General features: G+C 41.4%; 1 protein-coding gene across 1 annotated transcript in view; it reads left to right on the plus strand.

The window, feature by feature from the left end:
* The first annotated feature begins 525 nt into the window (after positions 1-525).
* The window catches only part of LOC101148012 (5-hydroxytryptamine receptor 5B-like), a 45,739-nt gene continuing 19,179 nt past the window's right edge, over positions 526-27,085 (plus strand). Inside the window, 2 exon segments of the mRNA XM_004031663.5 lie at positions 526-925; positions 928-1,301. Of these exon segments, the coding sequence (XP_004031711.4) occupies positions 526-925; positions 928-1,301 (774 nt within the window).

The raw sequence follows: 27,085 nt of genomic DNA on the forward strand, positions 1-27,085 counted from the left end.
TTAGGGTTGTCTCTGCTTGGCAGAGTCGGGGAGACCAGCGGGGACAGTGTTGAAGGCCTGGCTCCTATTGGTGGGTTCTCCAGCTACCCCTTGCTTCCGCCCACCCCCGCCCTCTCCAGGTGCAGCTCGTCTCCCGACGCCGCTGGGGAGGGGAGGGGGCAACTCTCCAAGCACAACCTGCGCTCCGTCCCTCGGCCGCGCTGATTCCCAACCCCCTGACGGCCAGTGGCACCCGGGACCGCTAAGAGAGGTGGTAGGAGGGACTGGCGAGCCGAGCGGAGCTAGACTGGGGGGTCCTGCTCTCTTTTACTCATTCTACTGGAAAAGAGGATCTACAGGGGCTGCAGGCATACGTGCCAAAGGTGGGCTGCTGCCCGCAGGAGGGATCAGGATAGCACGACCTGGACCCCTCTTCTACCCTCCCCCGGCAGGCAGTACCCCCTCCACGCCCCCACCTGCCCGGTCCACGCCGAACTCCCTGACGACTCGTGTGCCCCCTGCCCTGGAGCTGCGATCCCAAGCGCCATGGAAGCCGCTAACCTTTCAGTGGCCACCGCCGGCGTTGCCCCTGCCCTGGGACCCGAGACCAGCAGCAGTACCCCAAGCCCGAGAGGGATACTCAGTTCGACCCCGAGTGGTGCCGTCCTGCCGGGTCGAGGGCCGCCCTTCTCTGTCTTCACGGTCCTGGTGGTGACGCTGCTAGTGCTGCTGATCGCCGCCACTTTCCTGTGGAACCTGCTGGTTCTGGTCACCATCCTGCGGGTCCGTGCCTTCCATCGCGTGCCGCATAACTTGGTGGCCTCGACGGCCGTCTCGGACGTACTAGTGGCAGCGCTGGTGATGCCACTGAGCCTGGTGAGGGAGCTGTCGACCGGGCGACGTTGGCTGCTGGGCCAGGGCCTGTGCCACGTGTGGATCTCCTTCGACGGCTGTGCTGCACCGCCAGCATCCGGAACGTGGCGGCCATCGCCCTGGACCGCTACTGGACCATCACACGCCACCGGCAGTACACGCTGCGCACCCGCAGCCGCGCCTCGTGGCTCATGATCGCGCTCACCTGGGTGCTGCCGGCGCTCATCGCCCTCGCGCCGCTGCTCTTTGGCTGGGGCGAGGTGTACGACGCTGGGCTCCAGCGCTGCCAGGTGAGCCAGGAACGCTCCTATGCCGTCTTCTCCACCTGCGGCGCCTTCTACCTGCCGCTTGGCGTGGTGCTATTTGTCTACTGGAAGATCTACAAGGCGGCCAGGTTTCGTTTCGGCCGCCGCCGGAGAGCTGTGCTGCCGTTGCCGGCCACCGTGCAGGTGAGGGGTGGGCTGAGGAACGTTGCTTTGGGGAAGTGGTTGCTAGAGAAGGAGGCAGCTTCGCGAATGGGAGAGTGGGCGGAAGCTTGTACTATTGCAGCGCGCGCCCAAAGATCACCTGGGGCGCACGAGGAAAAGTTTGCCATCAGTTCTTCTGAAGTGTGCACCGAGGGGCTTGTCACCGGCTCATCTGGCACGCAAGCAAGGGGTTCGCCAGCTGCGTACTTGGTGCGCGCAGAGGAAAGGGTTTCACCATCTGCACATTAGGGAGGCAGATCTGACACCGACCCACGACGCACGATATGGCCGGAGGGGCCTGTAGGTTCAGCCTGTCTCAGTAGCGATGAGGGCACATCTTGTTACCTGCACTATCTGTTGTTTTCCCCCTCAAGTGCCCCTGTCCATGTGAGTCCTGGAGCCGCCGACTTCCTTGTCCCAACTAGACCTAGAGGGGATGCAGTGGACTGGGATTCGTCTTTCAGAAATTCCTGTGGCCAATCACGCCTTATTTTCTGTCTCCACCTTACCCCAGTCTATCCTCTGCAGTTCAGAGACTATTCCCCAACTCCATTAGCCAGCACCCTGCCAAGGGGAATAGTGAGGATTTTAAAATATAATAATTGGTGTCACTTTGCTTTCCTTATCTCAACCCCGGAGCTATCCTCTAGTGATTTAGGAAAGAGAACCATGGATTCAAATCCCAGCTTGGGACATTAGGACAGTTGCTTAATATCTGTGGGTCTCATTTCTTCATCTTTAAACATGTTCATTCGTAATTGATAGGGCTCTTGGTGAGGATTACGTGAGATGAAGAATGTAAAGCACCTGGCATAGTGGCTGGCACACACTGGGTGGCAGACTGGCTGGAGAAAGAAGGGGTTCAACAGGATATTGCCTGGCAGTCCATAAGGAGCAGAAAGATAATGCTGGAAATGTAATAAGATGAGCAAAATTGCAGTCGGCAGATCTTCTCTCACCGTATTTATTATTCTGTCTGGAGCTTTCTGCCTTTTGGCCAGGATCTAACAGGTGCTCAGCATCCTTCTCACTCTGGAAGCCTCAACTTTCTCTTTTGAGGGTGTCAGGTATTTCAAGTAACATGCTCCCAGTCCTATAGATTAACAGGATTTATTGCCCTTTGCAAATACAATACATGGGTGAGGGAAGAGGTGCATATGAGAGCAAAAAGAGACAAGGAAAGTTTTTTGTTGCTAGTTTTGTTTTAATTTTGGAAAATTAACTCAGATACTTAGAATACAGGACAAATACATGTGGTTTTTAAAGTAGGCCTTTTTTCTTCTTCATTAAATGGCAGAGGAATTTTGCAGCATAAAATAGGAACGTCAAGACTATAATTGGAAGTGTTGGTGAGGGAGAGCTTTATTCAGAATTAATGATGTTCTTTGAAAGGTCCCTTGGAAATGCCTGGGGTGATTATAGCTCTTCTGTCTGGTTGCCGAGGTAGGGCTGACTTCTAACAGCTACATCAGTCCAGTGCGCACTTAGAGAAATCACGGTGAAATGGATGCCGGAAAACCTTGCCAAGCCTGATTTTAGTGTTCATTTTTGACAGTTCCCATTCAGGCAGGTGACACAGGGAAGAGGTGCCTGGATGAGAGGCTGGCCAATCTGGAGTGTCCATTGGTGGATAGAGAGAGCTCTGAGAGGAAGAGGAACTGTTAAAAATTTAGCCACTCCCGGCAGGAGGACCTGGGGCAAGCCCTTCCCCACTTTGGGCCTCAACTTCTCTAACATACAGTATCCTTCTAAGTCATGTCTAAGGGCCTTGAATCACAGGATGCTGAGATTGTAGATGGGGTAGTGTTCAGGAGCATGCTGCTTCTATGGGTCACAGCAAGCCCTCACTCCAACTTCTGGGTAATGTTCCTGAGTCCACATTTGCAAGCCTTCTGGAAACAAGACATCTAAATAAAAGTGTAAAACACTGCGCCAGGAATACTTTCTCTCTACTTTCTCCCACCTGCATCATTCTACACTCCAGGGGAAATGAGTTGGATTGTGTTTAGGCTCTGCAAAGTGTCTGTACTGTTTTCTGTAGGGAACAGGAGCCTATGTGAAGCCTGAAGGCCTCTGTTGATGAGGCTGTGTAAGACCTTCATCTTTTTCAGAATTCCGTGTCTAGGTCCCAACACTAACATAGTATAAGACAGGGGTCTTATCAGAATGTAGTTTTTGGGCAATGATTAATCCTTTGGGGCAAAATGCAGTTTTTCAAAGTTGAGAGGGGAAAAAAATGTTTATTGAGTGAATTGTCTCTTCCAGACACATTTCTGATGCTTTACATTCACCCTTTCATTTCATTTTCACAATTCAGTAAAGTTGGCATTAAGTCTCTATTAGTCAGGATAAGCTAAGGCATGCTGTGGTAACATGTAACCCCAAACCAGAAGTTTATTTCACTCTGACTTAAAGTTCAATGTGGGTCTGCATACCTGCACAGCTCTCTTCCAGGCAGTCTCTCATGATTTTGGGCCATTTATCATTTTTAGCTATGCTGTCTTGCACATGTGCCTTCCAGATTTATTGTGGGAGAAGAGCTACATATGGAGATATGCCAGCTTTTTACTGCCTTACCCTGAACTGGAAGCATGTCATCACTATTTGCAGCCCATTGGCCAGCCATTGGCAGTGAATTGGAGGGGAGCATGTGGCTATCTGGTGAGCACTGTCTTTGCCATAAGGCCCTCATTTTACAGATGAGAAAACTGCAAGAGAAAACTGTGGTAAGGCACCACAAACCTAGTTCATCCAAAACCACACAGTTACTGGGTAGAGTCTGAAGGTTGTACCAGATCTAAGAATCACTGTTTTCAGCCAGGTGCGGTGGCTCATGCCTGTAATCCCAGCACTTTGAGAGGCGGAGGCAGGCGGATCACGAGGTCAAGAAATCGAGACCATCCTGGCCAACACGGTGAAACCCCATCTCTACTAAAAATACAAAAATTAGCTGGGCGTGGTGGCACATGCCTGTAGTCCCAGCTACTCTGGAGGCTGAGGCAGGAGAATTGCTTGAACCCAGGAGGTGGAGGTTATGGTGATGCGAGATCATGCCACTGCATTCCAGCCTGACGACAGAGCGAGACTCCAACTCAAAAAGAAAAAAGAAATCACTGTTTTCATTACTAAAATATATCACTGTTTTCATTACTCCATGCCATCTCCAGGAACTTGACTTCTGAGGCCTGCCCCTCTGCTCATGGGCGTCTCTGCTTGAGAGGAATGAGGCAGTCACAGCCCAGTCCAGGTGGGTCCCACGAAGCAGGATCTCAAAACTACTCATGTGAACTCTCCTTTTCAGGAGAGCTGAACACAATTGAGCACAAAAGCCTTGCCTGCTTCCCTCAGGGGACAGGTTTAATTCCTGCCCTGGTGTCTTTTCTTTCAACATCTTAAACTGAGACTCTGAGCATCCCATGTACACTATAATCTGCTCCCCACCCCAAAGCAACCCCCGTGGGTTACGATTACTTCCTACTGCCCTGTGCCCTTCACTGTTTAGAAAAGAAGAAACATTATTTCTTTGGCTTTTAAAATGTGACATTAAAAGGGTTTTTTTTCTATCTCTCCCTCTTTTCTTTGCTATTGCTTGTTTGATTTCTGTGTGCAATTTGATGCCGGGACCTAGTTATCCATCAGGTGTAGTAGTCATACTACTTAGAACCAGAATTCTTTTAGGGACCCATAGAAATATTTTAATTTTAATTTCTTTTAAAATTAGAGGAAACATGAATATAACACTAATGAATGTATTATAATGAATCCAGTCTTGCTTATACTTGCTTATACTAATGTTTAACATAATTTTCAGTATTTCTTAATGAAGGAAGGGATACATTAAGGCAAAGATGTCTAGGGACCACACAAATTATAATGAAGCCTTGGTTAATATCTTGCCCTCATTCTTTTTTTTAATCGTACTACTGCTTTTTAAAATTTTTAAATATATTTTTTAATAGCTTTGGGGCTACAAGTGGTTTTTGTTTACATGGATGAATTATATAGTGGTTAATTCTGAGACTTTAGTGCAATTGTCACCAGACTAGTGTCCCCTTCTAAGTCTCCAAAGTCCATTATATCACTCTGTGTGCCTTCGCATATATTCATAGCTTAGCTCCCGCTTGTAAGTGAGAACACATGGTATTTGGTTTTCCATTCCTGAGTTACTTCTCTCAGAATAATGGCCTCTAGCTTCATCCAAGTTGCTGCCAAAGACATTATTTTATTCCTTCTTATGGCCAAGTAGTATTCCATTATGTATATATACCACATTTTCTTTATCTACTCATTCGTCAATGGGCACTTAGGTTGGTTCCAAATCTTGGCAATTGTGAATTGGGTTCTTGCACTCATTCTTAATAAATATATATTGGGAGATAATGTACACAGTGGTTAAGAGCATGGGACTTGGAAACAAAGAAACGTGAGTTTCAATTTTTTTGACTGCCACTTATTAGCACTTCAGCTAAGTGACTTAATCTACATCTGCAATTCTGCATACATAAAATGGAAATATTACCATGTATCTTTTAATATTCTTGTGAAGAGCAAATGAAATTCTATCATATATGGAGTCCCTTAAGTAGTAAACCATAAATAATAGCTACCGCCTTACTTTTGTTATTTTTCTATTTCTCTTTAATAAGAAAAGTATTACTTTATTTCTCTTATTGCTATTCCTCACAATCATAGGTAGATTATTTATTGCTTGTGTAGAAAATTATCCCACAGTTTAGTGGCTTAAAAGAACAAACATGTATTCACAGTTTCTGTGGGTTGGGCATTAGGAATGGCTTAGCTGGGTGGTTCTGACTTGACATCTCTTTTGGCTGTAGGCAAGATGTTGCATGGGGCTGCAGTCATTCAAAAGCTTGACTGAGGCTGGAAACTTTGCTTCCAAGATGGAGCACTCACATGCCTGTTGACAAGAGATTTCAGATCCTTGAGAAGAGGACATCTCCAAAGGGCTGCTTGGGTGGTACCACATGACAGCTGACTTTCCTCAGAGCAAGCCATCCAAGAGAGTGAAGCTAGGAGGAGATTGCAGCGCCTTTTATGACTTAGTCTCAGAAGTCACATATGATTATTTTCTATTCATTAGCAGTGAGTCACTAAGTCCAGCTCACACTCAAGGAAAGAGAAATTAGGTTTCATCTTTGGGAGAAGTATTTCCCAAAACATATTGAATGTAGTGTTCAAAATTACTCGATTGACTTACTGATCTTATGTATCAGGCAATGTCCTCTGAGGTTTCAAAGAATGAATAAGCACTTTCCTGCTCCCAGTGGATTTTTAGTAGATTATAATTATAGAATTATAAATGCAATAAAGTCTAATAAGTGCTCTGCTAGAAATCTGTCCAAAGTACAATGGTATCTGAAAGATTTAATAGTGTATGGGAAAGCACTATGTAAACTGTGAAGGGCAAAGTAAATGTGAGGTATAGAGCTTTAGGGTTTATGGCAACTTGGAACATAGATTTTAGATAATGCTGTATTACAAAAATTTGACTTTCTAAGCCAGTCCTCTTTGTTGACGTTTTGTTTGAACAATGACACACTGCCATAAAGGTTATGTGCAGTAGGCCCTAAGTGACCCAAAATCTGTACAGAGCCATTTATGTTTATATATTTATTTTAAATTGACAAATAATAATTGTATATACTTATGGGATACAATGTAATTTTTAAAAATTTTGTATTTTTAATTTTTGTGGGTATACAGTAGATTTATATTTTTATAGGGCACATGAGATATTTTGATACAGGCATGCAATGTGTAATAATCACATCAAGGTAAATGGGCTATCCATCACTTCAAACATTTATCCTTTTTTATGTTACAAACAATCCAGGCCAGGCGTGGTGGCTCACGCCTGTAATCCCAGCACTTTGGGAGGCCGAGGTGGCTGGATCACGAGGTCAAGAGATTGAGACCATCCTGGTCAACATGGTAAAACCCCATCTCTACTAAAAATACAAAAATTAGCTGGGTGTGGTGATGGGCGCCTATAGTTCCAGCTACTTGGGAGGCTGAGGCAGGATAATTGCTTGAACCTGGGAAGGCAGAAGTTGTAGTGAGCTGAGATTGTGCCACTGCACTCCAGCCTGGCAACAGAGTTAGACTCTGTCTCAAAAAAAAAATACAATTATACTATTTTAGTTATTTTTAAATGTACAATACATTATTTTTGACTATATTCACCCTATTGTACTATCAAATACTAGATCATATTCATTCTATCTAACTGTATTTTTGTACCCATGAACCCTTCCCTCTTACCCCCTCCCACTACCCTTCCTAGCCTCTGGTAACTATCATTCAACTCTCTATGAGTTCAACTGTTTAAATTTTTAGCTCCCACAAATAAGTGAGAACATCTGAAGTGTGTCTTTCTGTGCCTGGTTTATTTCACTTAACATAATGACTTCCTGTCCGTCCCATCCATGCTGTTATGATGGGATATCATTGTTTATATGTATGTACCACATTTTCTTTATCCTTCATCTATTAATGGCCACTTACGTTGTTTCCAAACCTTGGCTATTGTGACTAGCACTGCAGTAAACATGGGAGTGCAGATATCTCTTCTATATACTGATTTCCTCTCTTTTAGATATATAGCTGGCAGTGAGATTGCTAAGTGATATGGCAGCTCTATTTTTAGTGTTTTGAAGACCCTTCAAACAGTTCTCCATGGTGTCTGTACTAAGTTACATTCTCACCAACAGTGCACAAGGGTGCCCTTTTCTCCACTTCGTCACCAGCACTTGTTATTGCCTATCTTTTGGATACAAGCCGTCTTAACTAGGGTGAAATGATATCTTATTGTAGTTTTGATTTGCATTTCTCTGATGAGCAATGATGTTGAGCACATTTTAGTACACCTGTTTGCTATTTGTCTTTTTTTGAGAAGTGTCTATTCAAATCTTTTCCTCACTTTTTAATCAAATTATTTGATTTTTTCATATAGAATTATTTGAATCCCTTATATATTCTGGTTATTGAATCCCTTATATATTCTGGTTATTAATCCCTTGACAGATGGATGGTTCACAAATATTTTCTACCATTCTATGGTTTGTCTCTTTGTTGATTGTTCCCTTTGCTGTGCAGAATCTTTTTAACTTGATGTGATCCTACTTGTCCATTTTTGCTTTGGTTGCCTGTACTTGTGGGGTATTACTCAAGAAACCTTTGCCAAATCCAGTGTTCTAAAGAGCTTCCCCAATGTTTTCTTGTAGGAGTTTCATAGTTTGAGGTCTTAGATTTAAGTCTTTAATCCATGTTTAATTGATTTTTACATGTGACAAGAAGCAGGTGTCTAGTTTCATTCTTCTGCATATAGATATTCAGTTTTCCTAGCACCATTTATTGAAGAGACTGTCCTTTCCCCAGTGTATGTTCTTTGAACCTTTGTCAAAAATGAGTTTGCTGTAGATGTATGGATTTTTTTCTGGGTTCTCTATTTCGTTCTATTGGTCTTTGTGTCTGTTTTATGCCAGTTCCATGCTGTTTGGGTTACTATAGCTTTGTAGCACAGTTTGAAGTCCGGTAATATAATTCCTCCAGTTTTGTTGCTTTGCTCAGGACAGCTTAGGCTACTCTGGGTCTTTTGTGTTTTTATATAAATTTTGGGATTGTTTTTTCTATTTCTGTGAAGAATGTTATTGGTATTTTCATAGGGCTTGCATTGAATCTGTAGATTGCTTTAGGTAGTGTGAACATTTTAATAAGATTTATTCTTCCAATCAATGAACATGGAATAACTTTCCACTATATTGTATCATCTTCAATTTCCTTTTTTTTTTTCTTTTTTTTTGAGACAGAGTCTCACCCTGTTGCCCAGGCTGGAGTGCAGTGGCGTGATCTCAGCTCACTGCAACCTCTGCCTCCTGGGTTCAGGTGATTCTTCTGCCTCAGCCTCTCAGGTGGCTGGGATTACTTGTTATCTTCAATTTCTTTCATCAGCCTTTTATAGTTTTTATTCTAGAGATCTTTTACTTCTTTAATTCCTAGGTATTTAATTTATATGTAACTATTGTAAGTGGAATTACTTTTTAAATTTGTTTTTTCAGATTATTTGCCATTGAAATATAGAAATGCTACTGATTTTTGTATGTTGATTTTGTATCTTGCAACTTTACTGAATTTGTTTTTTAGTTCCAATGGTTTTTCAGTGGAATCTTCAATTTTTTCCAAATCTGCAAATAATGACAATGTAATTGGACTTCTTCCTTTCCAATTTGTATGCCCTTTATTTCTTTCTCTTGTCTGATTGCTCTAGCTAGGACTTCCCATACTATGTTGAATAACAGCGGTGACAGTGTCTTTGTCATGGACAATGTGCATGTCATGATCCAGTGTCCTTGTCATGGACAATGTCCTTGTCATGTTCCAGATCTTAGAGGAAAGACTTTCAGTTTTTTCCCATTCAATATGATACCAGCAATGTTTCTGTCTTTTATGGCTTTTATTGTGTTGAGATATGTTTTTTCTATACCTAATTTTTAAAGGGTTTTTATCATGAAGAGATGTTGAATTTTATCAAATGCTTTTTCAATATCAATTGAAAAGATCATATGGTTTTTGTCCTTCATTCTGTTGATATGATGTGTCACATTGACTGATTTGCACATGATGAGCCATTCTCGCATCCTAGGATAAATCCCACTTGGTCATGATGAATGATATCTTTAATGTGTTATTGAATTTGATTTGCTAGTATTTTGTTGAGGATTTTTGCATCAACATTTATCAGGGATATTGGCCTATAGTTTTTTGTTTGTTTGTTTTAATGTGTGTTTGTCTGGTTTTGGTATCAAGATAATACTGCCCACCATATAATGAGTTTGGAAGTATTCCTTCCTCCTCTATTTTTCAGAATAGTTAAAGTAGATTTGGTATTAGTTCTTCTTTTAATGCTTGGTAAAATGCAGCAATGAAACCATTGGGTCCTGGGCTTTTCTTTTCTGGGAGACTTTTTATTATGGCATTGGTCTTGTTACTTGTTATTGATCTGTTCAAGTTTTGGATTCTTCATGGTTCAACCATGGTAGAAGGCTATCCATTTCTTCTAGGCTTTCCAATTTATTCGCATATAGTTGCTCATAGTAGCCTCTAATAATCCTTTGAATTTCTGTGCTCTCGGTTGTAATGCCTCCTTTTTCATCTCTGATCTTATTTATTTGGGTCTCCTCTCTTTTTTCCTTAATCTGATAAAGGTTTTCTGGCTTTGTTTATATTTTCAAAAGATTAACTCTTAATTTTCTTGATGTTTTTATTGTTTTCTTCATTTCAATTTCATTTATTTCTGGTTAGATCTTTATTGTTTATTATCTTCTAATTTTGAGTTGAGTTTGCGCTTTTCTGGTTCTTTAAAATGCATCATTAGGGCTTTCTGTGAGTTTTTTTTATTTTTTTGATGTATGCAATTATAGCTATAAATTTTCCTCTTAATACTGCTTTCACTGTGTTCCATAGGTTTTGGTATGTTGTGTTTCCATTATCATTTGTTAAATAATTTTTTTTTTTCAGGCAGAGTCTCACTCTTTCACTAGGCTGGAGCGCAGTGGCGAGATCTTGGCTCACTGCAACCTCCACCTCCCGGGTTCAAGCAGTTCCCCTGCTTCAGCCTCCTGAGTAGCTGGGATTACAGGCACATGCCACCGTGCCCAGCTAATTTTTGTACTTTTAGTAGAGACGGGGTTTCACCATGTTGGCCTGGATGGTCTCAATCTCTTGACCTCGTGATCCGCCTGCCTCAGCCTCCCAACGTGCTGGGATTACAGGCGTGAGCCACCGCGTCCAGCCTATAAATTTTTAAATTCCTTCTTAATTTCTTAATTGACCACTGGTCATTCGGGAGCATCTTGTTTAATTTCCATGTGTTTGCATAGTTTCCAAAATTCCTCGTTATTGATTCCTAGTTTTATTCCATTATGGTCAGAGAAGATATGTAACATAATTTCATTTTTTAAAAATTAATTCACACTTGTTTTGTGGCCTAACATATTGTTTATCCATGAGAATGATCCATGTACTGAGGAGAAAAATGTGTATTCTGCAACTGTTCGGTGAAGTGTTCTGTGAATATCTATTAGGTCCATTTGGTCTACAGCACAGGTTAAGTCCAAAGTTGGTTTGTTGATTTTCTGTCTGGATAATTTGTCCAATAATGAAAGTAGAATGTTGAAATCTTCAGCTAATATTGTATTGTGGTCTATCTTTTTAGCGCTAAAAGTATCTGCTTTATATATCTGAGTGGTCCAATGTTGGCAGCATATATATTTATAATTGTTATATCTTCTTGCTGAATTGACCCCTTTATTTATATAATAACCTTTTTTGTCTCTTTTATAGTTTTTGTCTTGAAATCTATTTAGTTACATATAAGTATAGCTCTCCTTTTTACTTTTTTACTTTTTTTTTTTTTTTTTTTTTTTGAGATTGAGTCTCACCCTGTCACCCAGGCTGGAGTGCAATGGTGCGATCTCAGCTCACTGCAACTTCCACCTCCTGGATTCAATCGATTCTCCTGCCTCAGCCTCCTGAGTAGCTGGGATTACACGCATGTGCCACCTCGCCCGGCTAATTTTCTGTATCTTTAGTACAGACGTGGTTTCACCATATTGGCCAGGCTGGTCTCAAACTCCTGACCTCCTGATCCGCCCACCTCGGTTTCCCAAAGTGCTGGGATTACAGGCGTGAGCCACTGTGCGCGGCTTCCTCCTCCTCCGCCGCCGCTGCCTCCTCCGCTGCCACCGCCTCCTCCTCCTCCCCCTCTCCTTCCTCCCCCTCCTCCCCCTCTCCCTCCTCCCCCGCCGCCGCCGCCGTCCCCGCCGCCGTCCCCGCCGCCTCCTCCTCCTCCTCATCCTCCTCCTCCACCTCCTCCACCGCCTCCTCCTCCGCCTCCTCCACCGCCTCCTCCTCCGCCTCCTCCGCCTCCTCTTGGTTTCCATTTGCATGGAATATCTTTTTCCATCTCTTTATGTTTACATGCGTCTTTATAGATGAAGTGTATTTCTTGTGGGAAATAGATTGTTGGATCGTGTGGCTTTTTTTTCTTTTATATTTATTTATTTATTTTCTTATTTTATTATTATTATACTTTAAGTTATAGGGTACATGTGCACAATGTGCAGGTTAGTTACATATGTATACATGTGCCATGTTGGGGTACTGCACCCATTAACTCGTCATTTAGCATTAGGTATATCTCCTAATGCTATCCCTCCCCCCACCCCCCACCCCACAACAGACCCAGAGTGTGATGTTCCCCTTCCTGTGTCCATGTGTTCTCATTGTTCAATTCCCACCTATGAGTGAGAACATGGGGTGTTTGGTTTTTTGTTCTTGGGATAGTTTCCTGAGAATGATGGTTTCCAGCTTCATCCATGTCCCTACAAAGGACATGAACTCATCATTTTTCATGGCTGCATAGTATTCCATGGTGTATATGTGCCACATTTTCTTAATCCAGTCTATCGTTGTTGGACATTTGGGTTGGTTCCAAGTCTTTGCTATTGTGAATAGTGCCGTAATAAACATACGTGTGCATGTGTCTTTATAGCAGCATGATTTATAATCCTTTGGGTATATATCCAGTAATGGGATGGCTGGGTCAAATGGTATTTCTAGTTCTAGATCCCTGAGGAATCGCCACACTGACTTCCACAATGGTTGAACTAGTTTACAGTCCCACCAACTGTGTAAAAGTGTTCCTATTTCTCCACATCCCCTCCAGCACCTGTTGTTTCCTGACATTTTAATGATCGCCATTCTAACTGGTGTGAGATGGTATCTCACTGTGGTTTTGATTTGCATTCCTCTGATGGTCAGTGATGATGAGCATTTTTTCATGTGTTTTTTGGCTGCATAAATGTCTTCTTTTGAGAAGTGTCTGCTCATATCCTTCGCCCACTTTTTGGTGGGGTTGTTTGTGTTTTTCTTGTAAATTTGTTTGAGTTCATTGTAGATTCTGGATATTAGCCCTTTGTCAGATGAGTAGGTTGTGAAAATTTTCTCCCATTTTGTAGGTTGCCTGTTCACTCTGATGGTAGTTTCTTTTGCTGTGCAGAAGCTCTTTAGTTTAAGGAGATCCCACTTGTCAATTTTGGCTTTTGTTGCCATTGCTTTTGGTGTTTTAGACATGAAGTCCTTGCCCACGCCTATGTCCTGAATGGTATTGCCTAGGTTTTCTTCTAGGGTTTTTATGGTTTTAGGTCTAACATTTAAGTCTTTAATCCATCTTGAATTAATTTTTGTATAAGGTGTAAGGAAGGGATCCAGTTTCAGCTTTCTACATATGGCTAGCCAGTTTTCTGAGCACCATTTATTAAATAGGGAATCCTTTCCCCATTTCTTGTTTTTGTCAGGTTTGTCAAAGATCAGATGGTTGTAGATATGTGGCATTATTTCTGAGGGCTCTGTTCTGTTCCATTGATCTATATCTCTGTTTTGGTACCACTACCATGCTGTTTTGGTTACTGTAGCCTTGTAGTATAGTTTGAAGTCAGGTAGCGTGATGCCTCTGGCTTTGTTCTTTTGGCTTAGGATTGACTTGGCGATGCGGGCTCTTTTTTGGTTCCATATGAACTTTAAAGTAGTTTTTTCCAATTCTGTGAAGAAAGTCATTGGTAGCTTGATGGGGATGGCACTGAATCTATAAATTACCTTGGGCAGTATGGCCATTTTCACGATATTGATTCTTCCTACCCATGAGCATGGAATGTTCCTCCATTTGTATCCTCTTTTATTTCTTTGAGCAGTGGTTTGTAGTTCTCCTTGAAGAGGTCCTTCATGTCCCTTGTAAGTTGGATTCCTAGGTATTTTATTCTCTTTGAAGCAATTGTGCATGGGAGTTCACTCATGATTTGGTTCTCTGTTTGTCTGTTGCTGGTGTATAAGAATGCTTGTGATTTTTGTACATTGATTTTGTATGCTGAGACTTTGCTGAAGTTGCTTACCAGCTTAAGGAGATTTTGGGCTGAAACAATGGGGTTTTCTAGATATACGATCATGTCATCTCCAAACAGGGACAATTTGACTTCCTCTTTTCCTAATTGAATACCCTTTATTTCCTTCTCCTGCCTAATTTCCCTGGCCTGAACTTCCAATATTATGTTGAATAGGAGTGGTAAGAGAGGGCATCCCTGTCTTGTGCCAGTTTTCAAAGGGAATGCTTCCAGTTTTTGCCCATTCAGTATGATATTGGCTGTGGGTTTCTCATAGACAGCTCTTATTATTTTGAGATACGTCCCATCAATACCTAATTTATTGAGAGTTTTTAGCATGAAGGGTTGTTGAATTTTGTCCACGGCCTTTTCTGCATCTATTGAGATAATCATGTGGTTTTTGTCTTTGGTTCTGTTTATATGCTGGATTACATTTATTGATTTGCGTGTATTGAACCAGCCTTGCATCCCAGGGATGAAGCCCACTTGATCATTGTGAAGCTTTTTGATGTGCTGCTGGATTTGGTTTGCCAGTATTTTATTGAGGATTTTTTCATCAATGTTCATCAAGGATATTGGTCTAAAATTCTCTTTTTTGGTTGTGTCTCTGCCAGGCTTTGGTATCAGGATGATGCTGGCTTCATAAAATGAGTTAGGTAGGGAGGATTCCCTGTTTTTCTATTGATTGGAATAGTTTCAGAAGGAATGGTACCAGTTCCTCCTTGTACCTCTGGTAGAATTCGGCTGTGAATCCATCCGTTCCTGGACTTTTTTTGGTTGGTAAGCTATTGATTATTGCCACAATTTCAGAGCCTGTTATTGGTTTATTCAGAGATTCAACTTCTTCCTGGTTTAGTCTTGGGAGGATGTATGTGTTTAGGAATTTATCTATTTCTTCTAGATTTTCTAGTTTATTTGCATAGAGGTGTTTGTAGTATTCTCTGATGGTAGTTTGATGGTAGTTTGTATTTCTGTGGGATCGGTGGTGATGTCCCCTTTATCATTTTTTATTGTGTCTATTTGATTCTTCTCTCTTTTCTTCTTTATTAGTCTTGCTAGTGGTCTATCGATTTTGTTAATCTTTTCAAAAAACCAGCTCCTGGATTCATTAATTTTTTGAAGGGTTTGTTGTGTCTCTATTTCCTTCAGTTCTGCTCTGATTTTAGTTATTTCTTGCCTTCTGCTAGCTTTTGAATGTGTTTGCTCTTGCTTTTCTAGTTCTTTTAATTGTGACATTAGGGTGTCAATTTTGGATCTTTCCTGCTTTCTCTTCTGGGCATTTAGTGCTATAAATTTCCCTCTACAAACTGCTTTGAATGTGTCCCAGAGATTCTGGTATGTTGTGTCTTTGTTCTCATTGGTTTCAAAGAACATCTTTATTTCTGCCTTCATTTCATTATGTACCCAGTAGTCATTCAGGAGCAGGTTGTTCAATTTCCATGTAGTTGAGTGGTTTTGAGTGAGTTTCTTAGTCCTGAGTTTTAGTTTGATTGCACTGTGGTCTGAGAGACAGTTTCTTATAATTTCTGTTCTTTTACATTTGCTGAGGAGTGCTTTACTTCCAACTATGTGTTCAATTTTGGAATAGGTGTGGTGTGGTGCTGAAAAAAATGTATATTCTGTTGATTTGGGGTAGAGAGTTCTGTAGATGTCTATTAGGTCCGCTTGGTGCAGAGCTGAGTTCAGTTCCTGGGTATGCTTGTTAACTTTCTGTCTCGTTGATCTGTCTAATGTTGACAGTGGGGTGTTAAAGTCTCCCATTATTATTGTGTGGGAGTCTAAGTCTCTTTGTAGGTCACTCAGGACTTGCTTTATGAATCTGGGTGCTCCTGTATTGGGTGCATATATATTTAGGATAGTTAGCTCTTCTTGTTGAATTGATCCCTTTACCATTATGTAATAGCCTTCTTTGTCTCTTTTGATCTTTGCTGGTTTAAAGTCTGTTTTATCAGAGACTAGGATTGCAACCCCTGCCTTTTTTTGTTTTCCATTTGCTTGGTAGATCTTCCTCCATCCCTTTATTTTGAGCCTATGTGTGTCTCTACAGGTGAGATGTCTTGTGGCTTTTTAAAAATCATTCAGCCACTCAGTCTCTTTTGATGGTAAAGTTTTGTTTATTTACATTCAATGTTATTACTATAAGTGAAGACTTACTTCTGTCATTTTGTTACTTATTGTCTGGTTGTTTCGTGGTCTTTTTTCCTTCCTTCTGGTCTTCCTTTTAGTGAAGGTGATATGTTTCAATTTCTTGCTTTTTATTTTTTGTGAATGTGTTGTGTGTTCTTTTACTTGAGGTCACTATGAGGCTTGCAAATAATATCTTATAACCCAATACTTTAAACTGATGACAACACTGGTTGCATAAGCAAACAAATAAGCAAAAAGAAAATGAATAAAAACTCTATACTTTAACTTTCCTCCCCTGCTTTTTAACTTTTTGTTGTTTCTATTTATATTGTATGGTACTATGTCTTGTAAAGTTGTCATAGTTTTTTTTTTTTTTTGGTTTATCTTTTAGTCTTTCTACTCAAGATTGAGTAGTTTATACACCACAATTACAGTGTTATAATATTCAGTGCTTTTCTATGTACTTACAATTACCAGTGAATTTTGTACCTTTGGGTGATTTCTTACTGCTTTTTAACCTACCTAGCTAACTTCCTGCCTTTCTTTTCTTTTCTTTCTTTCTTTTCTCTTTTTTTTTTTTTTTTGAGATGGAGTCTTATTCTGTCACCCAAGCTGGAATGCAGTGTCTTGGCTCTTTGCAACCTCCCCTTCCTGGGTTTAAGTGATCCTCCCACTTCAGTCTTCCAAGTAGCTAGTGTGTAACGGATCTTGGGGCCCCCAAATCACCAGGCTAAAGGGAAAAGTCAAGCTGGGAACTGCTTAGGGCAAACCTGCCTCCCATTCTATTCAAAGTCACCCCTCTGCTCGCTGAGATAAATTCATATCTGATTGCCTCCTTTGGAGAGGCTAATCAGAAACTCAAAAGAATGCAACCATTTGTCTCTTATCTACTTGTAACCTGGAAGCCTTCTCTCCACTTCAAGCTGTTCCCCCTTTCCAGACCCACCCAATGTTCATCTTACATATGTTGATTGATGTCTCATGTCTCCCTGAAATGTATGAAACCAAATTGTGCTCTGACCACCTTGGGGACATGTCGTCAGGACTTCCTGAGGCTGTCATGGGTGCACATTCTCATCCTTGGCAAAATAAACTTTCTAAATTAATTGAGATCTGTCTCAGATTTTCTGGGTTCACACTAGGATTACAGGCATGTGCCACCACTCCAGGCTATTTTTTTTTTTTTTTTAAGTAGAGATGGGGTTTTGCTATGTTGGCCAAGCTGGTCTCAAACTCTTGGCCTTAAGTGATCTGCTCAACTTGACCTCCCAAAGTGCTGGGATTACAGGCATGTGCCACCATTCCCAGCCTATCCTTTTCTTTCTGATTGAAGAACTCCGTTTAGCATTTCTTATAGGACAGGTCTGGTGTTGAAATCTCTCAGCTTCTGTGTGGTAAAGTTTTTATTTCTTCTTCATGTTTGAAGGATATTTTGCTGGATATGCTATTCTAAGATAAAAGTTATTTTCCTTCAGCACAATAAATATGTCATGCCACTGTCTCCTGGACTGTAAGTTTTACACTGAAACGTCTGCTGCCAAATGTATTGGAGCTCCCTTGTAGGTTATTTCTTTTCTCTTAATGATTTTAAGATCTTTTCTTTGTCCTTGACTTTTGGTAGTTTGATTATTAAATGTCTTGAGATAGTCTTATTTGGGCTAAATCTGCTTGGTACTGTATAACCTTCTTGTACTGGGTATTGATATCTTTCTCTAGGTTTGGGAAGTTCTCTGTTATCTCTTTGAATAAACTTTATACTCCTCTCTCTCTCTGCCTCCTCTTGAAGGTGAATAACTCTTAGATTTGCCATTTTGAGGCTATTTTCTAGATCTTGTAGGCATGCTTCATTCTTTTCTATTCGTTTGTCACTTTTGACTGTGTATTTTCAGATAGCCTGTCTTCAAGCTTACTTATTCTTTCTTCTGCTTGATCAATTCTGCTGGTAAGAGACCCTTACGTTCTTTAGTATGTCAGTTGCATTTTTCAACTCAAGAATTCTGCTAGATTCTTTTTAATTATTTCAATCTCTTTGTTAAATTTATCTGATGAGATTCCAAATTCTTTCTTTGTGTTATCTTGATTTCATTGAGTTTCCTCAAAAGAGCTATTTTGAATCATCTATCTGAAAGATCACATATCTGTCTCTCCAGGGTTGGTCCCTGGGGCCTTATTTAATTGATTTGGTGAAATCATATTTTCCTGCATGGTCTTGATGCTAGTCAATGTTTGTTAGTATCTGGGCATTGAAGAATTATGCATTTATTGTATTCTTCACAGTCTGGGCTTGTTTGTACCCATCCTTCTTGGGAAGGCTTTCAAGGTATCCAAGGGGACTTCAGTGTTGTAATCTAAGTTTTCAGTCACTACAGCCATATCTGAATTAGGGGCAATGCAATTCCAGTAATGCTGTGGCTCTTGTAGGCTTGTAGAGGTATCACCTTGGTGGTCTCGGTTAAGATCTGGAAGAATTCTCTGAATTACAAGGAAGAGCCTCTTATTCTCTTCCCTTTCTTTCAAACAAATAAAATTGCTCTGTGCTGAACTACCTGGAGCTAGGGACGCAGTAACACAAGCACCCCTGTGGCCACCAGCACTGGGACTGTGCTGGGTCAGACTTGAAGCCAGCACAGAACCAGGTCTTGCCCAAAGCCCACAGTAACTACTACCTGGCTACTGCCTAGGTTCAGTCAAGGCCCTAGGGCTCTGCAATCAGCAGGTGGTGAGGCCAGCTAGGCTTGTGTCCTTCCCTTCAGGGCGACAAGTTCTCCTAGGCCATGGGCAGGTCCAGAGATTCTGTCCAGGAGCCAGGGCCTAGAGTCGGAAACCTTAGAAATCTACCTGGTGCTTTATTCTACTGCAGTCAAGCTTGCACCCAAGCCACAAGACCATGTTCTTCCCACTCTTCCCTCCCCTTTCCACAAGAAGAGGAGTCTCTCTCAATGGCTACCACCACTTTAGGCCTGTGGCGAGTACTGCCTAGCTACCATTAATATTCACTAAGGCCCAAGGGCTCTTCAGCTTGTGGTCAATGCTGCCACGTCTGTGACTCTCCCTTCAGGGCAGTGGGCTCTCCTCTGACCCAGGACAGGTCTAGAAATGCTGTCCAGGAGCCAAGGTTGGGAACTGGGGATCTGAAGAGTCTGCTTGGTGCTCTACCCTACTTCGGCCAACCTGGTATCTCAGCTGCAATACAAAAGCTCCTTTACTCTTTCCTCTCCTTTTCTCAAGCAGAAGGAGTCTCTCCTCATAGCTGCCACAGCTGGGAATGTGCTGGGTCACACCTGAAGCCAACACATCCCTGAGTCTCATACAAGGCCTATGGCTTGTACTGCCTGGGTATTACTCCTGATTATTCATGGCCCAAGGGCTCTTTAGTCAGCAAGTGATGAATCCTGCCAGGATTGGGTTCTTCCCTTCAAGGCAGAAGTCCTCTTCTGGCCCAGATGTGTCAAGAAATGTCGTCCAGAAGCTAGGATCTGGAATGGGGGCCTCAGGACTCTGCCTGATGCCATATCCTACTGTGGCTGAGCTGGTATCAAAGCTACAAGACAATGTCATCTTTACTCTTCCCTCTCTTCTCCTCAAGCAAAGGAAAGCAGTTTCTCCTGAAACTGTAAGCTGTGCTGCCTAGGGTTTGCTGAGGGGTGACACAAACAGTCCCTTGGCTGCCCTGGTTAGTGTCTCACTAGGTTACTTGCCCCCAAAGTCCACCGGCTCCAAGTCCAGCAAAGCACCAGGACTTGCCCAGGAATTATAGTCCTTGTGGCCTAGATTGCCTTTTAAGTTTATTTAGAGCCCCAGAACACTTTAGGCCTGCAGTGGTGGGACTTGCCAGAAGTCAGGTTCTGACCGCTGGTGTGGGCAACTCTCCCGTGGTTAGGCTAGCACTGGTCTAAATGCTTCCTCTGTAGGCATCAGCTGAGTCCTGCCTGGCATTGCTTTCTGCTGTGACCAGACAGCACTGAGTTTTAAAGCAAAGTCCCACAATCACTGCACTTTCCCTCCAACAAGCACACAGATTCTCTCTCCACACCACATAGCCACAGCCAGGGGATGCCGGAGGGGTGGCATCAGCAATTCAAGACTGTCTTTCCTATCGTCTTCGGGGCCTCTTTCAGTGATATGAAGTTAAAACCAGAAACTGTGATCACTTACTGTGATGGCTAATATTGAGTGTCCACTTGATTGGATTGAAGGATGCAACATATTGTCCCTGGGTGTGTCTATGAGAGTGTTGCCAAAGGAGATTAACATCTGAGTCCATGGACTGGGAGAGGCAGACCCACCGTCAATCTGGGTGGGCACCATCTAATCAGCTGCCAACGTGGCTAGAATAAAAGCAAGCAGAAGAACATGGATGGACTTGACCCACTGAATCTTCTGGCCTTCATCTTTCTTTCTGTGCTGGATGCTTCCAGCCCTGAAACATCTGACTCCAAGTTCTTCAGTTTTCAGACTCTTAGACTTATACCAGTGATTTGCCAGGGGCTCTTGGGCCTTCGGACACATTCTGAAGGCTGCACTATCAACTTCCCTACTTTTGAGGTTTGGGGACGTGGACTGGCTTCCTTGCTCCTCAGCTTGCAGATGGCCTATTATAGGACGTCACCTTGTGATCATGTGAGTCAGTACTCCTTAATAAACTCCCCTTCTTATATACATCTATCCTATTAGCTCTGTCCCTCTAGAAAACCCTGACTAATACACTCACCAAATTTTGGGTTCTTAGGAAGATGCTTCTTTGTGTGGATAGTTGTTCAATTTGTTGTTCCTGCAGGGAAGACAATAAATGAAGACTTCTATTTGACCATCTTTGCTCTGCCTCTGAATGAGCAATGTAATGTTTTGGGATATACATACATACATACATACACACACACATACACAGGCATATATTATGGATATCAAGAAAATTAACATATTTATCACTTCACATGTTTTATTTTTTGTAGTGACAAAATTTAAAATATATTGTTTTAGCAATTTTTAAATATTCATCACATTATTAACTATAGTCACTTTGCTGTGCAATAGATTTTGAAAGCTTTTTCCCTTTGTCTAAATGGAACTTTGTACCATATAGTCAGTCTCTCCATTCTCCCGTCCCCCTACCCCCTACCCTCCAGCCTCTGTAGCCGCCACTCTATTTTCTACCTCTATAAGTTTGATTTTTTTTAGATTCCACATAAAAGTGAGATCATGGAGCATTTGTCTTGCTGTGCCTGGTTTATTTCAGTTGGCATCATGTTCTCCAGCTTCAACTGTGTTGCAAAAAATAACAGAATCTCCTCCCTTTTTAAGCTAAATAGTATTGTGTGTGTGTATATATGTATATATGTATATATACACACACACACACCATATTTTTCTTATTCATCTATTGATGGACACTTAGGTTGATTTAATAGCTTGGCTATTGTGAATAATACTGCAATGAACATGGGGTGAAAATATCTCTTCAATATACTGATTTCAATTCCTTTGGAATTGAAATACCCAGAAGTGGGATTACTGGATCATATGTTAATTCTCTTTTTAGTTTTTTGAGGAACCTCCATACTGTTCTCCATAATGGATGTGCTAATGTAAATTCTCACCAACAATGTGCAAGCGTTTTGTTAGTTCCTTATCCTTACCAACAGTTCTCTTTCATATTTTTGATAATTGCCATTCTAACAGATATGATGTGATATCTCATTGTGATTTTAATTTGCATTCTCTGATTAGTGATGTTGATTTTTTTCCATAAACCTCTTGCCCATTTGTATATCTTCTTTTGAGAAATATCTATTGAAGTCTTTTGTCCACTTTTAATCAGGTTATTTGTTTTCTTGCTGTTGAGTTTTTCAAATTCCTTATATATTTTAAATATTAGCCCCATATCAGATATATGGTTTGCAAATATTTCCTCTCATTCTGTGAGTTGTCTCTTCACACTGTTAATTGTTTCTTTTGCTGTGTAGAAGCTTTTTGGTTTGATGTAATCTCATTTGTCTACTTTTGCTTTTGTTGCCTGTGCTTTAAGGATCATATCCCAAAAGTCATTATCTAACCCAATGTCAAGGAGCTTTTCCCCTATGTTTCCTTCCAGTAGTCTTATAGTTTCAGGTCTTTCATTTAAGTCATTAATATATTTTGAGTTGATTTTTGTATAAGAGGTAAGATAAGGGCCCAATTTTGTTCTTTTTTATGTGGATATCTAGTTTTTATTAAAAAATACCTAGTTTTAATTTCATTTTATATCTACTATTTATTGAAGAGACTGTTTTTTCCTATTGTGTGTTCTTGGCATATTTATAGAAAATCAACTGACCGCAGATACATGGATTTATTTCTGGACTCTCCTGTTTCATTGGCCAAAGTGTCTGTTTTTTATGCCAGTGCCATGCTGATATGGTTTGGCTGTGTCCCCACCCAAATCTCATCTTGAATTGTAATCCCCTTGTGTCACAGGAGGGACCCAGTGGAAGGTAGTTAAATCATGGGGGCAGTTTCCCTCATGTTCTCACGATAGTGAGTGAGTTCTCATAAGATCTGATGGCTTTATAAGTGTCTGGCATTTTCCCTGCTGGCACTTCTCTCTCCTGCTGCCACGTGAAGAAGAAGGTGTTTACTTCACCTTCTGCCATGATTGTAAGTTTCCTGAGGCCTCCCCAGCCATGCAGAACTGTGAGTCAACTAAACCTCCTTGCTTTATAAATTACTGAGTCTTGGGTATTTCTTCATAGCAGTGTAAAAATGAACTAATACAGTAAGTTGGTACTGAGGTAGTGGGGTGCTGCTATTAAAGATATCTGAAAATGTGGTAGCAACTTTGGAACTGGGTAATGGGCAGAGGCTGGAAGAGTTTGGAGGGCTCAGAAGGAGACAGGAAAATGTGGGAAAGTTTGAAACTTCCTAGAGACTTGGAGGGCTTAGAAGACAGGAAGATGTGGGGAAGTTTAGAACTTCCTAGAGACTTGTTGAATGGTTTTGACCAAAATGCTGATAGTGATATGGGCAATGAAGTCCAGGTGGTCTCAGATGGAGATGAGGAACTTCTTGGGAAATCATCTCTTGCTATGCTTTAGCAAAGAGACTGGTGGCATTTTGCCCATGCCCTAGAGATCTGTGGAACTTTGAACTTGAGATGATTTATGGTATCTGGCAGGAGAAATTTCTAAGTGCCAAAGCACTCAAGAGGTTGCAAAGCACAAAAATTTGGAAAATTTGCAGCCCGATGATGTCATAGAAATGAAAAACCATTTTCAGGGGAGAAATTCAAGCCTGTTGCAGAAATTTGCATAAGTAAAGAGGAGCTGACTCTTAATCACCAACACAATGGGGATAATGTCTCCAGGGCATGTCAGAGACCTTTATGGCAGCCCCTCTCATCACAGGCCTGGAAGCCTAGAAGGAAAAAATGGTTTCATGGGCTGGACCCAGGTCCCCATTGCTCTTTGCAACCTCGAGACATGGTGCCCTGCATCCCAGCTGCTTCAGCTTCAGCCATGGCCAAAAAGGGCAAAGGTACAGCTCAGGCCATTGCTTGGAAGGTGCAAGCCCCAACCCTTGGCAGCTTCCACGTGGTGTTGAGCCTGCAGGTGCACAGAAGTCAAGAATTGAGGTTTGGGAACCTCTGCCTAGATTTCAGAGGATGTGTGGAAACACCTGAATGTCCAGGTAGAAGTTTGCTGCAGGGGCGGCGCCCTTATGGAGAACCTCAGTAGGGCAGTGCAAAAAGGAAATGTGGGGCTGGAACCCCTACACAGAGTCCCCACTGGGGCACAGCCTAGTGGAGCTCTGAGAAGAGTGCTGCTGTCCTTCAGACCCCAGAATGGTAGATTCACCAATAGCTTGCACTGTGAACCACGAAAAGCCGCAGACACTCAATGCCAACCTGTGAAAGCAGCTGAGAAGGGGCTGTACCCTGAAAAGCCACAGTGACAGAGTTTCCCAAAGCCATGGGAGCCTACCTCTTGCATCAGTGTGACCCAGATATGAGACATGGAGTCAAAGGAGATCATTTTGGAACTTTAAAGTTTAATGACTTCCCTATTGGATTTTGGACTTGCATGGGGCCTATAGCCCCTTTGTTTTGGCCAATTTCTCCCATTTGGAATGGGTGTATTTACCCAATGCCTGTATTTCCATTGTATCTGGGAAGTAACTAACTTGCTTTTGATTTTACAGGTCCATAGGCAGAAGGGACTTGCCTTGTCTCAGATGAGACTTTGAACTTGGACTTTTGGGTTAATGCTTAAATTAGTTAAGATTTTGGAGGACTGTTGGGAAGGCATGATTGTGTTTTAAAATGTGAGGACATGAGATTTCGGAGGGGCCAGTTATGGAAGGATATAGTTTGGCTGTGTCCCCACCCAAATCTCATCTTGAATTGTAATCCCCACATGTTGTGGGAGAGATTCAATGGGAGGTAATTGAATCATGGGGGCAGTTTCCACTATGCTGTTCTCAGGATAATGAGTTCTCATGAGATCTGATGGTTTTATAAGTGTCTGACATTTCCCCTGCTGCCACTTCTCTCTCCTGCTGCCATGTGATGAAGGACATGTTTACTTTCCCTTCCACCATGATTATAAGTTTCCTGAGGTCTCTCTAGCCATGTAGAACTATGAGTCAATTATAAATTATAAATTATCCAGTTCTGGGTATTTCTTCATAGCAGCATGCAAATGAACTAATACACATGCTATTTTGGTTACTATAGCTTTGTAGTATAATTTGAAATTCGGTAGTGTGATGCCCCCAGCTTTGTTCATTTTGCTTAATTACTTTGGCTTAGGGTTGTTTGTGGTTCCATATAAATTTTAGGATTTTTTTTCTATTTATGTGAATAATGCCATTGAAATTTTGATAGGGATTGCATTGTATCTCTAGATCACTTAGTTAATATGAACATTTTAACAATATTAATTCTTCCAGTCCATAAACTTGGCATATCTATTTATGTCTTCTTTATTTTCTTTCATTAATGTTTTATAGTTTTCAGTGTACAGATCTTTCACCTCCTTGGATAAATTTATTTCTAAGTGTTTTGTAAGCTATTGTAAATGAAACTGTTTTCTTAAATTTTTTCAGGTAGTTCATTGTTAGTGTATGGAAACACTACTGACTTGCGTATATTAATTTTGTGTCCTGCAACTTTACTGAATTTGTTTACTAGTTCCAGGTTTTTTGGTGGCGTATTTAGGGTTTTCTATATATAAGATTATGTTGTTGTCTGGGCACTGTGGCTCATGCCTGTAATCCCAGCACTTTTGGAGGCTGAGGCAGATGGATCACGAGGTTAGGAGATCTAGACCATCCTGGCCAACATGGTGAAACCCTGTCTCTACTAAAAATACAAAAATTAGCTGGGCGTGGTGCTGCACACCTGTAGTCCCAGCTACTCAGGAAGATGAGGCAGGAGAATTGCATGAACCTGGGAGGCAGAGATTGCAGTGAGCCAAGATCACACCACCACACTCTAGCCTGGGTGACAGAGCAAGACTGTGTCTGAAAAAAGATATGTTGTCAAAAAACATGATTTTCACTTCTTCCTTTTATATTTTGATGCCTTTTACTCCTTTCTCTCTCTTTCTTTTCTTTTTTCTTTTCTTTTCTTTTCTTTTTTTTTTTTTTTTTTCTGCCTCATTGCCTTGGCCAGGACTTCACCAGTATTATATGTTGAAAAGAAATGAGACTGGGCATCCATGTTTTGTTCCTGATATTAGAGAAAAAGCTTTCAATTTTTCACCACTGAGTATGATGTTAGCTGTGGGCTTGTCATATATGGCCTTTATTGTGTTGAGTTGAGGTACATTACTTCTATGCCTAATTTGTTGAGAATTTTTATCATGAAAAGATGTTGAATTTTGTCCAGGATTTTTTCTACATCTATTGAGATGATCATATCATGTTTGTCCTTCATTCTGTTAATGTGGTATAGCACATTTTTTGACTTGTGTATGATGAACCATTCTTGCATCCCAGGGATAAATCCCACTTGATCATGGTGAGTGCTCCTTTTAATGTGCTATTGAATTCAGTTTGCTGGTATTTTGTTGAGGATTTTTGCATCTAAGTTCATCAGACATATTGGCCTGTAACTTTCTTTTCTTGTAGTGTCCTTGTCTAAACCTTTTATGTTTTTACTGCTTTTCCAATGCTTACTTGTAATCTGGATCACCTGAAAGACTGAGCAGCTGGTGGGCTTGCAGATAGAACCACAAATGAGAGCTGGGTTCAGCCTGAGCTCAGATATGAAAAGAGGGTAGTAGAAAATCACCACCCTTCTTCTGATTCTATTTTAAAAAGTGTGGGCTCAAACACATTCTTATGCCAGACTGCAAGGTTATTTTAACTTTAGAAAATTAAATGTTATGAATTAAATTGTATCAGTGATAACAAAACATCTGGCTTATGGTTCAATTCCTTTAAGACTGGCACCTAATTGTCTGAAAATGTTCAAAAATACTTGGATGCATCAAGTATTTTCCCTACACCTTCAGAAATATCCCCGGTTCTCTAAGTCTCTATAAAGTTCTTCCTTGTTCCCCCTACATCATTATGTTCACCCTGCCTCTTTACCTCTGTTTCCCTGTCTATTTTCTCTTACTGGATTGTTAGAGAATAATGGAGGAGGAGGGAGAGAAACAAAAGAGATATAACAAGTATGGTATAGGGATCATGTCTCCACATATG

Source organism: Gorilla gorilla, chromosome 11, assembly GCF_029281585.2.
Source record: "Gorilla gorilla gorilla isolate KB3781 chromosome 11, NHGRI_mGorGor1-v2.1_pri, whole genome shotgun sequence".
NCBI classification, from domain to species: domain Eukaryota; kingdom Metazoa; phylum Chordata; class Mammalia; order Primates; family Hominidae; genus Gorilla; species Gorilla gorilla.